Source organism: Cebus imitator, unplaced genomic scaffold, assembly GCF_001604975.1.
Source record: "Cebus imitator isolate Cc_AM_T3 unplaced genomic scaffold, Cebus_imitator-1.0 Scaffold233, whole genome shotgun sequence".
Lineage (NCBI taxonomy): Eukaryota > Metazoa > Chordata > Mammalia > Primates > Cebidae > Cebus > Cebus imitator.
In genome coordinates this window covers 3,012,387-3,035,746 of record NW_016107548.1, presented here as the reverse complement: position 1 = coordinate 3,035,746, position 23,360 = coordinate 3,012,387, and the positions used below count along the sequence as shown (strand labels likewise).

Here is a 23,360-nt window from a genome sequence, read left to right as displayed (position 1 = left end):
ATCAGAAAGATAATTTCTTTTCTATAGAATTCTGACAATAGAGAAAGCAATCCAAACGCTATGACCAAGTAGGCTCATTCCAATACTAAACTAATATTATTCTCTAGTAGTCATCCCTCTTAGAGAATAAGTTTAAAAAGGACTCTACAGTTATTTGTTATGCTATATGTCTTTTAAAAATAACAGAATATGACCAAATGTTACAGTTGTTAAATCTGTAAAATGATTATGTTTACTTTTGTATCTATGTTTAAAATTTCTCCGAATAAATTTTATAAAAAAATAAATAACAAAAGAATGAATTTCAATAAAGAAAGCATACAAATTAGAGTTAGAGAAAGAAAATAATTTAAGGAAAATCAGTTACAATTTAGGAAATGAGTACTTAGCTGTTTCAGTGTAACTAATAAAACAGTGTAAATGAAAGTCCTACTACAAAATAATACTTTTAAATCATGAAGACTTTATACTTCTACCACAGCTATTCTTAGCACTCCAAGAGTCTAAAGACGAGAAATGCCTGGAAGAAAAGTAATGTGAAGGATTAAATACTTGACAATGGTATCTATTTTAAAAGATTAGTAAAGTTAAAAAACACAAAATCTTAAGTAAGAAAGAAAAGGCTAGTCAAAGAGGTAAGTAGTATAATAGATTCCTGAGCCAGACTACTTGAGTTAGAATTTCAGTTCAACAAACTAACTAGTTGTGTGACCATGGACATATATTGTTTCACCTCTATAACTTATTTTCCTCATCTAAAAAGTAAGGAAGATAATAATAATACTGATCCCTGAGAGTTATTGTGAGGATTCAATAATTTAATACATGCAAACTGCTTAGGACAGAGCCAGACACATGATACACACTGTAAGTTTTAGCTATATTTTTTTCATAAATTTGAACTGAGAAGTACTTATTCAGTGCTCAGCTTCACTAGCAAAAGCTTAACTTGCCAGGGGCTCTGGTAAAATTTTCACTACTGGGACACTGATTCAAGCCTTGGAGAGGTATGTAACTCCAGGAAAGCAGAAGCAGTCTATCTAGTCCCCCAAGGCTCCCAGACAAACCAGAAAAGAAATACAAAAGACTTATGATTGAACATATTGTACTAAGAGACATTTTAAAAGGCCAAAGCTCTACTAATAGCAAAATTAGGGTAGAAATTGTCATCCCTATTTCACAAATAAGGAAACTGAAGTTTAAACAGTGAAGTCATTTACACAACATTATACAGTAGTATTGTCAGGAGACGACTACCTATGTATACCTTAAACACCACTATACCTCCAAATGTCTGATAGTACTCAGCATCAACTAGATGCTTGTATAAAACAACTATTGAACAAATGGATGGATGGATGGATGGATGGAGTAAGCAGTCAAGTAAAGATTAGGTTTCTGTGGAACAGCCACTGACCCTGGAAAATGAGACCAACTCTACGGGGCTAAATTTTTTAGAAGAAGACTTCATAAATGCCACTTATTTTAATTTAGTAATATTTATGCTATTTATAGACCAACACTACATGTTCTTATAGTCACAAAATATGCAAAACTATCAAATATGCTGCAAGAAATAAAGGACTGTTTTTTCCAACTAGTGACAGCGCCAACTCAATTATCCATGCCAACAGAAAAGATTAAATAAGGGCTCCAAGTTCAAAAATAACTTTTGGCTATTTGCGTATACTGTTGTGGATTATAATTATTAAAACAAAATAATGAAGCCATGCTGATGCCTAATTCGGGAAGAGAGAGAAATTGATTCATCGTCTCTATTCTACCCCCTAAATAGACTGATACAAAGCACCAGCCTAAACTGAGTTCTTTCATCTCCTTCTAAGCTCAATTGGGGGTTTATATTTTCTTGTTTAGATTAGAAAAGAATGCAAAGTGTCTATATTTAAATTTTCTCTTTGATATTTTCAGCCCAAAATGAAATGTTAAAAAAAGTTTGAATCATGTCATCCTATCCCTATGTTGAACTTAAAACTTACCAAATATAAACAAATAAATCTCACTGTATTTATACCTATTAGAAAATTACCTGTAAAGAAATTTTTCTGTGCAAAAATGAAGTGGTAGGTGGCTTTATAAACCTCTAATTCGCACTGCCATGTCTGTGGCATGTTCCATATTCGGGGGTAACTGGCATTGATGTGGAACTGCAAAACAAATGTCAGGTAAAAGTATTAGAGCTTTAAATGTGACACTGTGTGAACAGCATTAGAAATGAAATCACACACACTAGTGAGTAATTAAAACTTATTTTCCTACTGAGCTGAACAGAAGGTACCTTTGAGATTTTAATATCGTTGTGGCTGTAGGTCAATATACATGGCTACATCTAGCTCCTTGAAATATTAAGCCAAGATGTGGTCAAAAAACTTTCAAAAAAAACCAAATCAGGCTACAGTGTTGATACCCTACTTCAGATAAACCAATTGGGTAACAGCTAACATCCCTAATTTCTCCTTAAGCCTCATCTGTTAAGAGATAGGCTCAGTGTGAAGGAAGATAGAGTGCAATGCATACTGTCACAAAAGTGACATTAGTATTTCTGCAGTTTGGCATTTCTTCTCCTCTTTTTTTTTCTTTGAGACAGAATCTCACTCTATTGCCCAGGCTAGAGTGTAGTGGCACAATCTCACCTCACCACAACCTCAGACTCCCCAGGTTCAGGCAATTCTTGTGCCTCAGCCTCCCGAGTAGCTGGGATCACAGGCACACATGCTATCACACCTGTCTAATTTTTGTATTTTAGTAGAGGCAGAGCTTTGCCATGTTGGCCAGGCTGGTCTCGAACTCCTGACCTCAAGTGGTCAGGCTTCCTTGGCCTCCCAAAGTGCTGGGATTACAGGTGTAAGTCACCATGAACAGCCCAGTCTGGCATTTCTGCAAAAGCAAAAGCTGCCTGCCTAGAAACAGCATTGTCACACAGCACTATTTATCAGCAGTAGATGAAGAATTCATTAAAATACTGAATATCACAGTTTAAAATATACTTATGGTATTTGATATATTCTTGGAAATTGCAAAATTTTTGTCTCAATTTACATATGTGTAAAATGCTTAAGACAAGTAATTAAGAACTTAATGGTACCATCTTATATGAAAGAATCTCTGCATATTAACCATTTTACATAGTGGCTTTTGTGATTGTTAGTAGTGTTGTCCCTGATAGTAATAATAACTAACAATAATCTGCTTGATTAATGAGTCTCAATCTGCAATTTTAATCACTGGCATTTCCATATTGTTTCTCTTTCTAATATGGAACAATCCAGGGTATCAGTAAGATTTTCTTCCCTTTACCTTACTCAGCAAGTAAAAGGCACAATAAATTACATTATTTAAGCCCTGGGAAAGCAATCCAGTGGGGCTAGAAAACATATATTAAAGAATTACCTTACTTAAAACTTAGAAGAGATTTAGTACAGCCACCTAACAAACTTTAAAAACAATATTCTAACAATTTCTCATATTTTACAGGACAAAAACATATGTATCATTGCCTTTTATTCACTTCCCTTATATTAGAAGCAGAGCGAGAGAGAGGTGCCAACAGGAGTCCACAGCACTGGGAATCCACTACTCTTCCCTAGGACAGGGTCAAGAGCATCTGGCTATTCTTGAACTAGAAGATGAGTCATTTGACGATTTCCTGATTACTTAAGCTTTATATAAGTAAATTAAAATCAAATGTATTTTTCATACAAGTATGTATATCCTCATATACAGACTTACTGCTAACATTTCTGCTTCTAGAAGAGTCCGATATTGCATGCTGGTAGTGGCATCCACATGTAAGAGTTGTCCTTTAATAGCAGGAGTATAACCTAATAATACAAACATAAAAATTAAGAACCAGGAAAAAAAATTACAAAGTGAAACATATTTGGACTGGAGCCAACTCCTATCAACACCCAAATTAGGAATCCTTGAAAATTGGTAGTCACTATTTAAACACACCTCAGTGAGAGGGGGCTTGCTAACTTAATAGGTGATCATTCTCATATAGGCTGCTCTAAAGGAACAAAGTTCCAACTCCATATAATATCTATTCTCATTTTGCTTTCCTTTGTAGTTTGAAAAACTACGAGTTTATTCTTTAAACAATAGTTTTTGGTTACAGAAGACAACTCTTTTTCTTCTTCCACTGACTCAAGGGTACATATTTTCAACATTTTCAACTACTCCTCAAATAATGACAATTACTGAATAACAGCTATTCTCCTCAAGTAATGACAGTTTCTCAGCAATATAGCCCATTCTCAACAAAAGCTGAATCGTTTAGTGTATTGCATTTCCTTTCTTAAAGTAATCTTTCTACGAACACTACTTCTGTGGTCACTATTACATGCCTAGTTCCACATGCATCCTGCATCCTGCATCCTGCTCTGGGCATTTTTTTTTTTTTTCAAATACCTGAATCTCTAAAAAGTTTTAAATTTATTTGTTATATACTGTTCTTGCCTGACACCTAAGTCCATCTTCCCACTGACAGTCATCTTAAAAGCCACCTAACCTCTATACTCAAACCCTAACTGGGCTTTCCTTAAACACTTAACTCAAGAGTTACACAACAAGTATTCTGTGGTACTTGCCACAAATTTATAATAGATATGCTCAAGATATTAATCCCTCAATCCTCAGGTGATCCCTTTACTCCAGTGTACCCGTATTTGTATATATAATACAGCATAAAACAGTAAAAATGCTATTTCCTATGTGCATCATCAGTTGTGAAAAGGTGGAAACACTTCCTTATCTGAAATATTATCAGTTTTGTACAACTCCCAACTGCCTTTATACACCATCATACACCTGTAAGTAATGCTTTTCTAAAAGATGCTTCTTTCCAACTACATACTCTGAATGAGCAGTCCTAGACAATCTCAAGCATCTCCTTCAAGCCTTAGTAAGATTGTTTTTTATAAACTAGATAAGGGTTAGTTCTTCATTAAAATAGCCCCAAAGTTATGGGAAAAAGATACACTATGCAATTCACAGTCACTTTTTCAACTGATTATCTAAGTAGGCAGTCCTGAATGGTACCACTTCAGGTAAACTAATCAATGTAGTCAACCCTCTGCCTATTTTCCTCGTACAGCAGCAAAATAAGTGACAGAACCAAAAAATAAGAGCTAAGAATTACACAAAAATGAAGTATACTTAGCAACAGAAACACTGATGATAACTAATTTAAAATGCTGGCAAGTTGCTACTCTTTACTCTCAATAAAGTAAATAAAGCAGAATTTCATCTTAACTGCTCTCAATTACAAATGTAATAAGAATATAGAAATAAGAAGGCAAAATGAAGTTATAACAATTTGATAAATTTAACAGTATTTATTCAAATTACTGTGTCAGTGCCCATATTTCAAATGCATAATGAACTTAGACCATCTCAGCTCAGATGATACTAACATTTTTATTGAGAAATGTTCTGATTTATTAAAGTTATGCTACTTAAAGTACACAGCTTACTCCCTGACAAAATCTACTAACAATATAACCTAAAACCAAGCCTTGTATTCATCCAATCAAGTACTGCCCAAATGTCAGGTACAGGGTTCAGCACTGAGAATACACTAAAGAACAAAACAGCACCTACTCTCATAGTGCACCAGTCTAACTGGAAAACTACACATTAAGTAAATTATGCTCAATCCTACAAAATAGATGCATAGGATATAACAAAAGCATATAATTATAAGACTGAACTTGATTAGAAAATGTTTCCCTTCTCTCTAAATGCTCAAATAATTACATAATATTTCCCCTTAATGACTACAAGCACATCAAAATAAAAAACTGAAATAGAAAACTTTATTAATGTTAATCTAAAATGATAACAAACTGTATTATTTATAATTATTTCTTTAATCATTTAAAAAAGTAACTGTTGCAGCTTACCATTTTCTTCAACTGTCATTGGAATATTAATTTCTAAGTATGAGCCAGCTCCTACATTTACATGTACAGCATTTGTTTCCTACCAAAAGAAAAAATTAATTCATATAAAACATTAATTATAATTATTCTCCCATCTTTACTTTTCAGTTATTATCACAGAAGAAATTATTGATGATGTTAAATAAGTATTAAAAGTTCTAAGAATAAAAGTTGAAATTTTTACCAAAAATATACTAAAACAACTTAGCCAGATATAAAGGAGAAAATGAGCCAGAATATAGCCTGAAGGTCTATTACTATTAATTTCTTTCCATTATTTGACATTTAATAAAATTACAATGAAAGTAAAATACATACAATTATTTGAAAGGAAAATAGCTCATAAAATTAATCCTAGTATGGGACTAGTCATCAGAAAAAAAAACTCTGAAAAAAAATGTTCAAATTTTAAACACTATTTTCTACTATATTATTATGATAATTACCCTATTTTTGGTAAACAGCAAGTCAATTGTAGCATCTGCAATAATATTCATTCGTAATTCAAAAGCAAGGATCTGTCTTGGTCTCCCAGGCTGTGCAATTTCAGAAACTTTCAGAACTTGATAATCAGGTGGAAAGAAAAACTTCCATAAACAATCTCTACATAAGGAGGTAGAAAGCATAATGACATGTTATTCAAACAAAATTACCTCTGATAAGGACCAAAATCAGTATTCTAATTCATAAAAAGAAAATAAGAAGTAAAAGCTGAATAATATCTTCAATATTCAATCATGTAAAGGTAGTAGAAATGACATCAAAACCTAGACACTAAGATCATGTTATGATTATAAAATCTATAGGCTAAAACCATGCTGTCAGAAATCAGTAACTCCCCACAATGCTGAGTGAATTATCCAGTATCAAAACAGCTGAGATTTCCTTCTGTATGTCTTATGTTAATAGATGGCTGCTAAGAAAACTGACCTTACTATTCATTGCTGATTACAGTTCATATTTGTGCAGAAATTCAATACAGGGAAGAAGAAGAAATAGCTACGTAAGACCATTTGAACATATAAATGAAAAGACAAATACTGCTCACATTAGTGAATTAAATACATGTGAAAAATACATTTTTTTTTCTTTTTAAATAAACCTGAGTGGTTTTTTAAAGTCCAGGTTAGAAATGCACTGCTCTTCTCTCCTGGCAGTAAAAAAATCTACTTGAAAGGAGTTGTTAAAGCAAATTTCCATCTTCAGTGTCATTTCTCCATTGCATTTTAGTTTGGGTTTTTGTGTAAAAATACCCCCATACTTATTAAAAATACACAATAAAATTAAAAATAGTTTAAGAAGGGGAGAGATGCCAGATGTAGGTGATGGGGAGGAAGGCAGTATATCACACTGCCAGGTGTGTACCTATGCAACAATCTTGCATGTTCTTCATATGTACCCCAAAACCTAAAAATGCAATAAAATAAATAAATGGGGGAAAAAAAAAAAAAGAAAAATCACACTTTACTCAAGTGCTAAAAAACGCAAACATATTTCATGGGCCTATGTTAAAGCATTAATTTTTTTCCTCAAACAATACATAACTGTTCTGCCAACCAAACAAAATACTTTTCTTGAGATTTCTGAATAGAGTTTAAATAGATGTAGCTCTATTACTTAATGAAATGTAAAATCTCTCATTTTCAACTCCTGCAGGTCAAATATAGCATGACTTACAAGAGGAAAATTTAATTTCAATAATGTGAAAAGTATTTTCTTTCTAACCTGAAATTTTATGCTCTGTTTACTTTAAAGTTTAACAAATGACCTAATGCAGAATTTAATGAAGTATTGTTTTAGCATAATGCAAGAATTTTCAAATAACAAGCTTATTCATTTACCATGTAATTGTTGGTTAGCTACTTAATGAGGCAGGTATTCCTATATACTACAGATAAACCAAGATTAATACAATATGCTACTTGACAAATATATAATTATTCTAATAATGCTAGCTAGACAGCACTTTCCTAAAAAGCATTTTAAAAGTCAATACATCAAGTCAGTATCAGCACTCTTTCATTAATCTATCAATGGCCTTATAATATCTGCTCAAGTAAATGACTTGGCTTGTATTTCTCTATTCAAAAAAGCTAGTTAAGGAATAGAAGAACTAAACTAATTTTAAGCAATGTCTAATTTTGTACATAAAAACTGAGATGCCCCCTCATAATCAATGGTAAATGTCCCCTTTGTTTAAAATTCAAGTAGAAAAACGTTCATAATATATTAAAAATTAAAACTACTTTAAAATTAATAAAATGACTTAATAGACATTACCTCCATTATAAAATCTATACTTCTTAACTACTATAGACTATATAGGACAATTCTCTACTGTCCTCATGAATTTATAAAACACTTCCTTTGCCTCAATGATTCACCCTCCTCTTTCCCTAGCTAATTCTCACTTGTCTTTCAAAACTTAATTTACGTGTTATCTCAACCAAAAACCCTTTCCCAATTCTTCTCTCCCCTAAACTTTAATATACATTATATACTGTATACTATATACTAGGAATACCAAGTAACCTAAAAATTCATATGTTGAAGTCCTAACCCCTAAAATCTAAATGCTGAAGTCCTAACCCCCAGTACCTCCCAATGGGACTATATTTGGAGATGGGGACCTTCAGAAGGGTAATTAAGTTAAAATGAGGTCATTAGAATATGCTGTCCTAATCCAATATGACTGGACAGTATGATCTAGACACAGAACTGCACAAGGAAAAGACCACATGAAGACACTGGAAAACAGCAGCCATCCAAAAGCCAAGGAGAGAGGCCTAGAACACATCCTTCCCTCATAGCCCTCAGAGGGAACCAACCATGCCACCATCTTGTTGGAGGACTTCTTAGACTCTAGAATTGTGAAAAAATAAATTTCTGTTGCTTAAGCCACATTATTAGTGATACTTTATTATGGCAGCACTAGCAAATTAGCACAGTACTTTTCTAAGTTCTTCATCAAGACCCTTTATTTACCTCCATTATAGCACCTAATATTAGTCTTTTGGTTTTTTTCTTCCCCACTAAAAGTGAAAGATACATGTCTTTTATTTCTGAATTCCCATAGTGCCAACAATGTCTGGCATATAGTAGGGGATCAACAAAGAAATCATTGTTGAAAAACTTGCTTGCGGAGAAACCACAAGCAAGTTATTATGTAGATCAAAATGTTCAGTGATATCTTCCTCTGCCAGTATAAAACAGTTTATAAAAATTTTAAGCTAGTCTTTATTTAAAATTATAGGCATCTCAAGACATCTAGAAGACTTGTTAGAAGTATAATATGTTCAAGTACCTCTGCCTATCGGCCCATGGTCCATAATTAAAATCTGTTCCTTTACCACAAACTATATCCAGTCCCCAACATGGAGGCAAGTCTTGTAATTTGCAATCCTCACTGCTCATTTCTCCTTCAATATTTTCTTCTGTTTCTTCCGGAACAAGTCCTATATTCCAAAACATACAATATAAAGGCAGTTATTTTAAATGAATATTAGAAAGTTTCCTTAGATCAGCAGTTCCAACATTTTTTGGTCTCAGAAAACCTTCACACTCTTAAAAATTACTGAGAACCCAAAAGAGGTTTTTCTTATATTGTATTATGCCTATCAAAAATACTGTGCTCAAAATTAAAATTTAGTGATTTTTAAAAATATTATTTTAAAAATAAATTCATGTTGACACAATAAAATATTTAATGTAATTAAATATAGCATGTAATATATAAAAAATAAATACAATTTTAATCTCATTTTTAATGAAGAATAACTATATTTTCTAAAACAAAGTAATTTAGTGAGACATATTAGAGGTTTTTTTGGCAAATCTACAATATCCAGCTTAACAGAAAACAAGTGGATTCTCATAGCTATTTCGGCATTCAATCTGTTATTCAAGGATTTGGAAAAGATCTGGCCTTATACATATATATAGATAGAAAAGCGGGAAGTATTTTAATAGCTTTTTCAGATAATTTGATACTCTTCTTTGATACTACCCCAAAATTCAACAAGTGAAAATTTCTTAAAGGTTAATTGCAACGTGGAATCTGAAGCTATATCACTAAACCTTTCATACCCTGTTATCTTAAAATCTACTGCTTTATCTTGCACTTTGAATACATTTTTTAATCTATGCATGATTTTTATAACATCATGCACTGCTCGTTCGGGAAATACCAGTTCACTGAGTAATGCAGATTTTTTTCTAAATGTTGATCAATTTCATTACTAAACATTTAATAACATCACACTTGCTTTATCATTGGTAGTATCATCATAAAAGCTGTTAACTATTGGGATGCTGTCAAGCTCGTAACAGCAGACTCAAATTTTCCAAAGTTCTCATTTTCACAAGAAAGCTCAGAATCACAGTTTGTCTCTAATTTCTCTTTCAAATAAAACTGGTACTCCATGGAAAACAAAAAAAAAAAAAATAAGCAATTAGTACAGCTTGAAACTCAATCATGCTTTTCCTCAAGACACCAGAATATTTTGGTACACAGCAAAACTGCTTTATGTGTAATTCCCATTTTCTCACACCAGATATTAAAAACATTTTACTTAAAGGTCAACATTTGATAAAATAAATAATTTCTATTGTTTAACCAAGGAAATTTTTATGTGACATTGACATTTTGTCTTACTGTGAATGTGGCAGTTGAAAAATTCAATGACTACTAGTACAATTAGGAACCACTGCCTTGATTAGTGTTAAAGCAACAACAGTTTTACCCACCATTGCTCTGTACCATTAGCGCAAATGTCAGCAGGGTGAAAAGGCAAATAACAACCTAGCTTTACTTTCAAAATACTTTGACCTTAAATACTTTTATACTCTGAAAGGTATAAAAAGAGAAGAAGTATGAAAAAAGAGCTTAAAATCCAATGCTTAGATACTTTTATAAAATGGAAGCCACCTGTCAAGAATTTTAACTAAATGGATTTCAATCTTTAAACTTTAAGTCTCAAATTTAACATACTAAGTTTCTAAGGTAAGATAAACTACCTTAACTATCACTCTATTCTTTAAAGGTTTTCACTCATGATCATCTGCATTCTCAATTTTTGAGGTATATCTATGAAAACCGAATTTGAAAAAAATAATGTTCTATTTTAGTCCATAATACTAAATTAATATTCAAGTTTTGAGAAACAACACAGATATTTTTCAGATGTTTTCACTCATACCTACATTTACCATTTCCTGATGCCTAAGCAAGAAGATTTAAAATATTACTAGATATCAGCATTTCATAGAAGAAATAGAATTGTAGCTATGAAACATACTTTTTAAAAAAAAAAACAGGTCAGGTACTGTGGGCTCACGCCTACAATCCCAGCACTTTGGAAGAATGAGGCAGGAGGACCACTTGAGGCCAGGAATTTGACATCGGCCTGGACAACATAGCGAAATACCGTCTCCTCAAAAACTTTAAAAATTAGTCAGGCATGATGGCATATTTCTGTCATCCTAGCAACTCAAGAGGCTGAGGCAGAAGGATTGCTTGAGCCTGGAAGGTCAAGGGTATAGTGAGCTATGATCATACCACTGCATTCCAGCCTGTGTGACAGAGTGAGACTCTGTCACATTTAAAAAAATAGCAACAAAACAACAATACCTGGCTCATCCATGTAGTAGTAGATGTCAACATCATTTGACTGCATCACCACAAAACCTTCTCCCATTAATCTCGGTGGTCTATAAAAAGGTGGAGGAGAAAGCAAACTAAACAAATCTCCAGAATATAAAATGTTCAGTATACTAGTTAATGGTTGCAATAGGTGAAAACAAAAAGAAAAAAAAAACTAAAAAGTATATAACAAGTAACATCCTGAAAAGAGAGAAAAACATCTTTCACACGAATAACCATACTAACAAATTATTCCATAGTTCTATTCTATATTAGACTCAATAATAAAATGATACTGAAAATTTATCAGTAAATTAGTTCAAGAAAAAAAAAATTGGGGAAGAAAAAATTTGGTTTTATGTTTTTCCTTCATTTTTGAATAAGAGAAACTGATTTAAAACAAAGTTTAAATACAATAGATGATCACTGGAATAAAATAATATTCTACATTCTACAACAAAACTAAAATAAAATTTGATGATTTTATATTAATAACACTAAAAACTAAATAATAAGTATCATTTTATCTATCTGTATAATAAACTGTAAGCATTCAAAATCATCTAGAAAAAATGTCATTTTTTTCTTCACATTATGTATTTTCACAAATATTTAATCAACTTGAAATAAATCTAAAGCAAACATCATGAACTCTAACTCTGGAATGAACATTTTTCTACCATCAATAATTTCCCACAAACCATCAATCTTTGCTTGCTTTGATTAAACAACTTTTCTCTTTGTCACACATCACGGTATCTTCTTGCATATCAAAATTAACTTCTCAATCATTAGATAATATTAAATGCAAAAACAGCAATTTTTTTCTAAATAGGTATTAAATCACAAAGGTTAATGTTTAATCTCATCATGTAATCTCCACACTTACTTTTAATGAGTGAAAAATACAATTTTAAATCTTTTTACACAAATTATTAATAGCAAGACAGTTTTCCGTCTTACTCTCTATAATTTTTCCCAAAAAATCCCAATGTATTCAGTATTATTCCTTTACTCGCACAGATTTGTATGCACAGTCCACATTCCAGAAGTTGCTTAACCAAGTCCATGATCTAAAGCCAAGGTCATCATGATACTCATAAAGGAAAAACCCTCTCTATTTCTAGCCAAGTCCTGGAAAAATCTAACACTAGGCCAGCCAAGAGTTAGAACTAAAAAGGAATAATCATGTTTCAAATATAGCCTCATAAGATGCCTACACACAAAGATAAAAGCTGAGACACCATACTGAAACTCTCCATATGAACACTTAAACTACATAAATCCAACCGGAGTATCTGTTACACACACAAAAAAATTGAGAAAAAAACATAAAAATCACAAGAGCCCATCATTCTCCCACTTAGCACCCCACCACACTAAGTGAGTGTACATCATTCCTATAATGAGTCTTAAAAAATACAAACAGCTACTTCACTGAAGGAAAAAAAAATCTGCAAAGTTAGATGGAAAACTGACAGTTTAGAACTTAAAGAAATGTCACATGGGTCTCAAAACTGTACCATCTAAACCTCACCAAATTTTTCAAGAGTAATTTCAATTCAATTTTCAACTTTTACGAACTCAAAATGGTATTCCACCCTAATGAAACTATTCAGCTTACTCTTTTTTTAGAGACAGAGTCTTGATCTGTCGCCCAGGCTGGAGTGCAATGGTGCGATCTCGGCTCACTGCAACCTTTGCCTCCAGGGTTCGAGCAATTCTCCTGCCTCAGCCTCCCAAGTAGCTGGGACTACAGGCGCACACTGCCACACCCAGCTAATTTCTTTTGTATGTTTTAGTAGAGACGGGGTTTCCCCGTATTGCCCAGGCTGGTCTCGAACTCCTAAGCACAGGCAATCTACCCACCTCAGCCTCCCAAAGTACTAAGATTACAGGTGTGAGCCACTGCACCCAGCCTCAATTTACTCTTTATTCATGTCTTCTAGAAACAAAAACCTACCTGTAATGTGTAACTCCTAACATACAAACAGGAGCTAATTGCCCAAAATAAGTTTCCAAAATACAATTAAGAGAAAAGGGTAAAAAAATTATAGTTATAATCATGCAGAAAAAATATTTAAAATTAGAGTTTATCACTGGATAGCATATCCATTTATCCTATAAAGAAGGACTACACGGTTAACTGCTTTAATAGAGAAATATACTAATTTTTGTACCATTTGTAGCAAAAAAATTAAAAAGATGTTAAAGGTTCTAGCTGTATCTATATTAGCTATAATAAGTTTTTTTATTATTTTTATAAGATTTTCTTACTCATCATTTTGAAGACCAACATATCTTGGACTAGGAACAAGCATGACTCGAACATTTTCAAGTTTTCCTTTCACAATATGCATGAACTGGTCAAGATGACTTGAAGGTGGTTTTGTAGTATAAGTTAAGAAAGCATCATCAAAATTGATGCACAGAGTTTGTGGTTGGTAATGATTTCCAAAGGCCAAACGTCCCTAAAAAAAAAAAGGGTAAGAGATATTATATCATGCTATTCTGGCCATATTTCTTTCTTTAGCTAAACTATAACATTTTCAAACAATGGCTAAATGATTCTACTTTCGGAGTATGTGCTATTTAAATTATTCCATTGGTCAATTTAAACCAGTACTTAAAAGAAAATTTAAGTACTTAAATTTAAACACAAATTTGTCAGAAAACAGTATTGATGTTAAAATAATTATTTCCCTCACACTTTACAGACATAGGAACTAAAAAAAAACAAAATTATTTAATTTTCTTACATTAAAATCACATTTGCAAAAATTAAAAGTTCTACATTACTACCCCATGAAACAGTAATTATAGTAGAATTTACTTACTGTGCTCACATTGACCTTTATGACTGGAATAAGTGATCTCCATGAAGATGTGGGATCTTGGGATTCTGTTTTTACTTTAACTCTAACAAGAAAAAAATAAAACTGACATGAATAAGAAAAAAAAATAACTGAAGGGGACATAGTTCACTTCCTGACTATATTATTAATATCAGCTGTACCTTTCCAAATGCATCTAATGACTACTTCAGTAAACAGAGCAGTGATCATCTGAAGGAATACTAACGTTCCTAAAGCTGTCTACTGGAGCACTCTATCATATCAACTTTTAGATGGACAAGCTATAATAACAAAACTATGTTTTTAGAATGACAAAACTATAAGGGATGATATGCCATCATTACATCTACCATTTTGTCCATTATGTAACTATATGACATTTTATAAGACAGCCAAAGTTGTTATTAAAACATAAATGACTAAGGTACAAGTCCCTTTGGTGATTTTCTACTGTTTTAAGCACTTCTGAAAACAATCCAGTTGTTCCTCTTCCTTCCTTCACCCAAATGCCTTGTGCCAATTAATTTTCCCTTAATGAAATGAAAACAATAAGCCAAGAGTAAGAAAGCTGGCCATATACAAAGTACAAAAATATTAAGAAATGAAAATTTCACAGCAATTCACCAAATAGATAAATAATATACAAATAAATGGGTTTGGCTCTGGCCCAATCAAACTCTATTTACAAAACAGGCAGTGGGCTAGACTTGTGTTACAGGTCCAAGTTTGCTGATCCTGTTCTAGAATATTTTTGTAGGTAGACCTACATATACAACAGATATGTGTTTTTAAAAGCAGACTTACATATACAAATACAAAATGATCTTACAAACTGCTGAATAAAAAGCAAATTACAGAACAGTACACACTATATGAGGTACGTATTCTAAACATAAATGTTTAGAAACACACAGAACAAAATCATATATTTATATATGTACCTTAAATATGTATGTGTATGTTTACGTACATACATTCAAAAGGATAAAAGCTAAATTGATAATAGTAGTTATTAATATGGAGACAAGTAGGATTAGTGTGCAGGGAATAGAACAGAACTTTTTTTGATTACACATTCCATATTATCTCAATTTCTAAAATATTTATATAATTATTTATGTTACTAAAAGTTTGAGTTAATATGCAAAGTAACATTATACTCTGATTAGGTGCAGAGCCTCAATGATATTCTAATAAAGGCAAATGTTTAAATGCTAGAGATTAATAAAATTCAAGTATGACACTGAACCTTTCAATTTTTGATTGGGTTCTTGTTCTTCCATTTTCCCGTGTTTTATCATCTTCTTTCTTGGGTGGAATTATTGTTGGCTCCAAACCAAACAGCTCTTGAAGGCGTCCATAAAGATCCGAACGATTATAGACATGAAATTCAAAGTCATTGACTGTGATATATAACCTGGTTTCTGCCTTCGGATCTAAAGACACCAATTACAAAACAAGTTTTCAGTCAACTTTTTAAGAACTTCAAAGTTTTTACTCAAACATTTTTACACAACTAAAGTAATTCAATTTATTTTAAAATAGAATTCTATGATATAGAGAAGTATATTAATAAAATAAATATAAAACACAGGCCAAAAAAAGAAAAAAGTTGACGTTACTCTTATATTTTAATTAAGCATTCTAAAAACAACTTTATTTTCTAAATTCTGGTTCTATACTGAAAAAAATTTAAAGGTTTTTATGTTAAGAACAGTAAAGTAACATGTAGAGTAAAAGTACACCTTTACCCTAATATAGCCATAATTTTATGCCAAAATATATGCAGTAAAATGTTTAAAGTATGAAGATTTAATTATTGTATTAGTATTTGAACTTTTGCATCAAAGAAACTAGAATCTTTCATAAATACTTATTTATTCAAACATACATGCTACTAAAACAGAGGTTTTATGAACTGTGGACTTCAATCTTCTCAAATAAAAGACATAATTAAATTAAGTAGAAATGGCAATAGTGATTAATGAATCCATCTATAAAGTGACGGATGAGGTACTTGTTTCTACTGAGGAAATAATCTAAAACAACGCATCACATGTCAACCAAAGAGTGCCATAGAAGAAAGGTACCACAGTCAATACTTTGTTATCAAATGAATTCACCATGTTTTCTGAGGCCTCTTTTATATACCCTTTATCCATTTGTATGTCTATTGAACAAATTCAAACATTTATGGATATTTAAATGTTTTTCACTTTATAATAGATGTTTTTGAAAGCTATTATGGAGCTTACAAAACTGATTTTATCATCACTTGGTTGAAAAATCCTTTCTTTTCACCTAGTAATCTACTGTCATTTATAACTTTTTTCCTACAGGAAAATAGGTTTAAACTTACAAGTTTGAGCCAGCCAAAATTTCTTTAGATTTCACTATTACTTCACTAGTATTTAGTCTTCTAATTGTTTTGCTATCATTCTCTTGCCCCACATAGCTTTCCCCCCACTTATGTACTATATGATACTCTCTTCCCTGATGGGACTGGCACAAATGGGCTAGTATTTGGCATCTGTAGAATATTAGGGGTAGACTTCATGTCTAGAAAATGTATTCCAACAGCTAGAGCAGCTGTTCATTAGATAAATTTGAACAATGGCTAAGTTTTGTCATCCAATATATCCTGAGAGAGTTTGAAATGGGTATTTTGTAGTTTCTCATGCGTGACTTAGAATGGCAGTATGTTAATGCGTCTCTAGACTGTGATTTTACAGTACCAGTTGTTAAACCAGCATTTTTACCTTTTGTTCCTAGCAACTGCTACAAATTTTTCTTTCTTTCTTTCTTTTGAGATGGAGTCTCCCTCTGTTGCCCATGCTGGAGTATAACGACACGATCTTGGCTCACTGTAACATCCGCTGCCTCGGTTCAAGCGATTCTCTTGCCTCAGCTCCCAAGTAGCTGGGATTACAGGCACCCGCCATCATGTCCAACTAATTTTTGTATTTTTAGTAGAGATGGGGATTCACCATGTTGTCCAGGCTGGTCTCAAACTCCTGACCTCAGGTGATCAGCCCACCTTGACATCCCAAAGTGTTGGGATTACAGGCATGAGCCACCATGCCCAGCCCTACTAACTCTTTTCCTTAACAATTGCTATCAACTATCTGAAGAATCACTTTGGGTGGCATTTAAGTTATCTTATTAACTAATCCTGCAGAGATGGCTAAACATATTCCTAACAGTTACGTTCTTTTCAGTCTTGGCTTTTGATACATTCACTTAAGTTTGAGCAGGCCCAATATTTCTGCCTTTCATTTCATTTGTTAAATCTATCTGGTTTGTTCCTTAGAGAGATTTACTTTAGGTCCATATTTGTTAGATGATTTGCTCTTGACTAAACTTTTTCTTTTTAACATATTTAGTTAACATAAGCCATACTGTTAACAAGATTACTGTTAACAAGATTACAGTAGAGCTGAAACAAAGTCTTTGTTTATACAGTTGGTTTATGATTTTGAAAGAAAAATGTACCTCTTTGTATATTTATATTAGATATTTTATTCTTAAATTATTTTCAGTGTTTAGGATATTAGTATGAACAAATAAAGCTATAGGGGGACAGTGATGTTAGAAAGCAGAGGAGGTCCATTTGAACTAACATCCCATGCTATTTGCCCTAGAATTTTGTTCCAAACAACAAAATTTGGAAATAATTGATCTTTTCAAAACCCCTCATCGATTTGGAAATAACGAATACTTTCAAAATCTCTCATTTTACTGACTAAGAAAGAGAAATTCCTCTGATTGTAACTTGTAGAGTCAGAGCAAAAACCTAATCTGCTAACTTCCAGTCCAGTGCTCCTTGTATTATAAAACAGCCTTGTCAACTGCGGCCCAAATAAGTCCTTGGAAATTCTTATCATAAATACTGATTGCAGCATGTGGAAAGGATGAAGACACCTGCAGTATTCAGAAGGAACTGACAGTTTAAAGGTAAGCCTAAAGACTTTGACCACTTTAGAATTTTCTGATTTCAGAAATTCTCTGATTCAAGAATTTCTAGAGTACAGAATGAAGACTATAATCGTAAATTGTTTTACAGTTTTTTTTTGAGACAGGGTCTTGCTCTGTCCCCCAGAGTGGCGTGCAGTGATGTGATCATGGCTCACTGCAGCCTCAACCTCCGTGGCTCAAGCAATCCTCCCACCTCAACCTCCCAAGTAACCTGGAACCACAGGTGCACGTCACCATGTTTGGCTAATTTTGTATTTTTTGTATAAACAGAGTTTCACTATGTTGCCCAGGTTGGTCTCAAATCTGGGCTCAAGCAATCCTCCCACCAAGGCCTTCCAAAGTGCTGGGATTACCAATGTGAGCCACTGCACCCAATCCAGCATTTTTTCTTTTTGAGGAAAGCAGTTACTTCATTTGATCATGAAATATTACATCTCTTTAAAATGAAATTGCTCTTCACCAGAATACATGTATGAAGTCCAGAATAACTGAGAATAGCTGATCCAAATGTCTTTCATGAAAGAGGTGGTTTTTGGTAAAAATCCTTAACAGTTATTTATTTGGCATTCAATCATTGTGCTAAGCTGGGAAGACAATTTAAAAAAAAGAAAGAGGGAAATGAGTGCTACCTGAATCTATTTGGTGGAGCAGATGCATATAAACAATTATAATTAAAGGAGAAAGGGAGCAGTGAATGTGATTGGAGGAAAAATACTGAGAACTTCTAACTTTGATATAGACCATTTGGTATGGTCCCAATAGGGTCATGGTTTGACAATATTTAGAGTTCTGCGCATTTCTCAGAAAGTAGAATGAATGGCAGATGGAGGGCACTGAGGTTAGAAAATGAGTATGTTCACTGGGGTCTGTTGGGGTTGGGGGGCCAGGGGAGGGACAGTGGGGGGATGGGGAGGTTGTGGAGGCTTAACAGTGGGAGAAATGCCTGATGTTGGTGACAGGGTAAGGGGGGAAAGAGGCAGCAAACCACCATGGCATGTGTGTACCTATGCAACAATCCTGCAAGATCTGCACATGTACCTCAGAACTTAAAGTACAGTTTAAAATAAAAAACAGTGTGTTTAGAAATTCAATTTGGTGGTAAATTTAAGGTAACAGGGTAATAGGGGATGATTTGGAAACTGTGCATGGAGGATCCCGAAGACCTAGCAGGCATGGCCAATAAAGGTTATTGGGCAGGACAGTACCATAAATTTAGCTTCTTTGAAAAACACAGCAAAATGTAGTCACTACTTTAGATTCATACACCTCAGGTTAATAGAAAGAGCTTAAATATTGGCCTTCCCTTGAGTGGCTCTCTCCCATAATTTCTTTTAATGTCTTGAATTCTTTTTGTCACTCTCTTGATATTAGCATATTGCTGTGTCTCTGTTTGCTCTTTGTAATGCCCATAATCTGGAACAGAAATATTATAATTTTTGGATATTCTGTGTTCTTGTTAACATTTAAGAATATTTAAATTGTTTTTGGCTTGAATGTTCTTTTTAAATTTTTTGTGTAGCAATGATTTTCAATAGAAAAAAAGATTCCACACCTCTATTTTACAGTGATGTTAGAAGTTGATAGATGTTATCAATGATTACCTTTGCAATTACTAATAATTTGCCCATAATTTTAACTAAAGTATGACATTTAATTCTCATCCAGAGGAGCACAACTTTGGTGAAGAGTCAATTAAGTTTTTCTTCCCTGTGCTTTTTTAAAGGAAATTCTCTAGTATGAAGGATGGCATTCTTAAAAACATACTCACTGTCATATCCTTCAAAAGTAAAGACATAATATCAAATAGTAATGCAGGAATAAACATCTGGTTTAAGTACATTATTTGTCTACCATTACTCAGGGAAGAATTTGGACTATAGTAGACAGAGGAATTGAATAGGCTGCAAACTAAGTTTCTGGTAAAAGTCTAACAAGATTAGTAGAGTATATAATCATTATATATAATATTAAAACAGATTATGTTCATTAAAAAGACCTTATAATCAGTATTTCTTGCTGATTAAGGGCAGATCCATATGCTTTCACAGTTAACCAAGAAGGAGGTTGATGTTTCTTGGTGGAAAAATTAGAAGCCTAATTGGGGCACATGCCTGGATAGACAGATGTCCATTCAGCGTTTCAAGAAGATGGACCAAAGTCTGTCTGCAGGTAGGTCCAAGATTTTTATTAGTAAGTTTTTGAATTGCTCTATTAGGAAAAAAGTGGGGTGTTCAAGTGCCCAAATTCTATACCAGGAGCACATTTAGATCTGTCAGTTATCCAGTACAGCCCTTTAAAAAAAGCAAGAAAACACATCTAATTTGTTTACAACAGAATGTTTGTAAATACTCCCTAAGTTATAAAATTAGTGATCTGCTATACATGATTGTCAGCTAAAGAACAATTGTGTCTGTCAAAAATCTCTATTTTGTTTTTATGAGAAAGACTGTCTTTTGGAAAATAATTAAACTGTAGGACCAGTTGACTCTTAACAGGCAATGATATATCACAGTATTTAAATAAATATGGATCTAAGTAGTTATGCTTTCTTCTTAACCATAAGAAAGCCTTACATCCAGAAATGAAAGAATGATGGTAATGCATGTCCCTTTCTGTTATTTTATTACTTAGAGGTTTTAGCCTACTATAATCTATTATAGTAATTTAAAACTTGTTACATTTAAATCTTGTGTGTTAAATAAATTACATAAATAGAAAACCCTGAGCAGTTTTTAAAAGGTCAGTAGACTGTTTTGTCTTTGTATCATGTATTGATTCTAAGAATTACAAGGCCTTGGCAGCACTTCTGCACCTTACCTTTTTTACTACAAATAGCATGTGTCCCAATTACAAAATTAAATAAGTATCTTTTTTCTAATTTCTCTTTGGAAAACAAGGAGTCTCAATTAGCTGCTTGTTCAGAAGGTTTAAGCAGTTGCACAACATGCATTTACTTTTGTTTTTTTCTCCATAAATTAACTGCTTGTTAAGACTTTTTTATGTCTATAAGTTTTAAATGTTTATTTTAGAGATGGGGTCTCACTAAACTGCCCAGGCTGGCCTCAAATTTCTGGGTTCAAATCATCCTCCCACCTCAGCATCCCAAGCTAGGGCAAAAGGCACGTGCCACTGCACTTGGCTATAGCTTTTATCTATTGGGTATTTCATTAACAAATATTTAGGGAGGGAGCTCACTATGTGAATGCCACCATGTTCAGTGATAAGGAGGATGGAAAGATCTCTGCTTTCGAAGACAGTGAAATCAATGTAGAGAATATATTTAGAAGAGTCGATCGATTATTCTTTTCTTAACTGATATATAAAGTTTTTACTTTTACTCTCAGTATTATCATAGTGAATGAAACAAAAAAAACTGCTTTCAAAATGCCCGGCAGAGGGAAAAGTCAGTGACAACTCTAGTGTTACAAGAACCTAGTGATTTTAAATACTGCATGTAAGCTTTGAACATTGATTAATTTCTCATGAAGAAACAAATTTTTTAATATTTTCAGGAATAACATTATTTTTGCTTTGAAATAGTAATTACATTCATCAACATAATTGATAAATACTTTTATTTTGTGGTGAAGAGGTTAGTATTTAGAAATCTGGGTTCCAATCTACTTCTTGCTGGTTGTGTAATCTTGGGCTACAATCGCTAGGGTTGCCGTGAGGATTAAATAAAAGTGTGTATACAGAGTGCCTAAAACAGTGCCTGGAACACAGCAAGAGTGCAATAGAGCTGAGCTGCCTTTATTATCATTCTGAACATTATATCACATTCTGGAATGAAAGATTATCTAAAGAGAATAACTTGAAAACAAATATATATGTGACTAGTAAGAATTTGACTTCAAAGACAAAAAAAACTAGTATTTATTTTGTACAGCAATCCTATGGGTAAGTGGAGGAGTTCTCATTTTATATATTTAAAAAATGAAGCTCAGAATAGTTAAAATTCTTAAGTCGCAATATTAGTAAATAATGTTACAGGGATCATTTCCTATATCCTTTCTGCTATTTATTTACCTCCTTTGTCCAGTTCCTGAAGAATCCAATGCAGCCATTCTCAATGTATTACTTTTTTTTAAAAGAAGCCATGTGTTTGTGTGTGTGTGTGTGTACACGCATGTGTGCATGTGTATATGAGACATGGATGCCTTTGGAATAAGTGCCTATCTTTTGGAAGGATACTTGTTTGTGAGGGGACATGCTCTCTGTTGGGGATATGCCTCTGCTAAACCGGAATGGTATCCCTGTCTATATGTTGGGGGCAGGGAGGATACCTTTGCAAGCAGCCTCTGTGTGTGTATTTATCTCTGTGAGGGGGATATAATGAGTGTACTAGCACTTGTGTGCATGTATTTATGGCTCCATGAGTGTATATGCATGTATGCACTCATCTTTGAAAATGTTTCTCTGTATATAAGTGTACCTATATGTGCAGGCCCATTTCTGTGTGCACATATACGCCTCTCTGTATGTGTGCTTTTCCCTGTGTTTCTGTTCTAGAGGTGTGCTTTTAGGCAATCTATCTCTTTGTATCTAAGTGTATAATACTGCAATACAGGCATGGAGGATGAAAGGAGTGCTGCCACATAAAACACTCCTTAGGATGGCAGAAGGCTAGGGATATTGAAAAAAAAAAAGCTCCTGGACAGAAGCCTTGACGAAATACAGGCCATGTAAGCTTGGAGGTCAACCCAAGCTTAGAGATCTGATTTACTGTTTAATCATACAGGTCTCTGGCTGGAATATTATTAATGCAGGTGAAATAAATAGAAACAAGATAATAAAGGTGGGATGTGAACTGAGCTACAACGTTTCTCTTTTAAAATATGAGACCAAGCGGTGTTTTTTATTTTATTTTTTCTTTTTAGGCACAAGATCTTCCTCTGTTACCCAGGCTGGAATACAGTGGAGTGATCA

At 33.2% G+C, this 23,360-nt stretch overlaps 1 protein-coding gene across 1 annotated transcript in view; it reads right to left on the bottom strand.

Annotated features, from left to right (window-relative positions):
• The window catches only part of LOC108281893 (transmembrane protein KIAA1109-like), a 62,934-nt gene that overhangs the window by 9,315 nt on the left and 30,259 nt on the right, over positions 1-23,360 (bottom strand). Inside the window, exons 6-14 of the mRNA XM_017497598.2 lie at positions 15,706-15,892; positions 14,439-14,520; positions 13,879-14,072; positions 11,590-11,669; positions 9,265-9,415; positions 6,407-6,563; positions 5,922-6,000; positions 3,748-3,839; positions 2,048-2,165 (exon numbers count right to left, since the gene is read on the bottom strand). Coding sequence (XP_017353087.1) covers positions 2,048-2,165; positions 3,748-3,839; positions 5,922-6,000; positions 6,407-6,563; positions 9,265-9,415; positions 11,590-11,669; positions 13,879-14,072; positions 14,439-14,520; positions 15,706-15,892 — 1,140 coding nt within the window. The remainder of the gene's footprint in view (positions 1-2,047; positions 2,166-3,747; positions 3,840-5,921; positions 6,001-6,406; positions 6,564-9,264; positions 9,416-11,589; positions 11,670-13,878; positions 14,073-14,438; positions 14,521-15,705; positions 15,893-23,360) is intronic.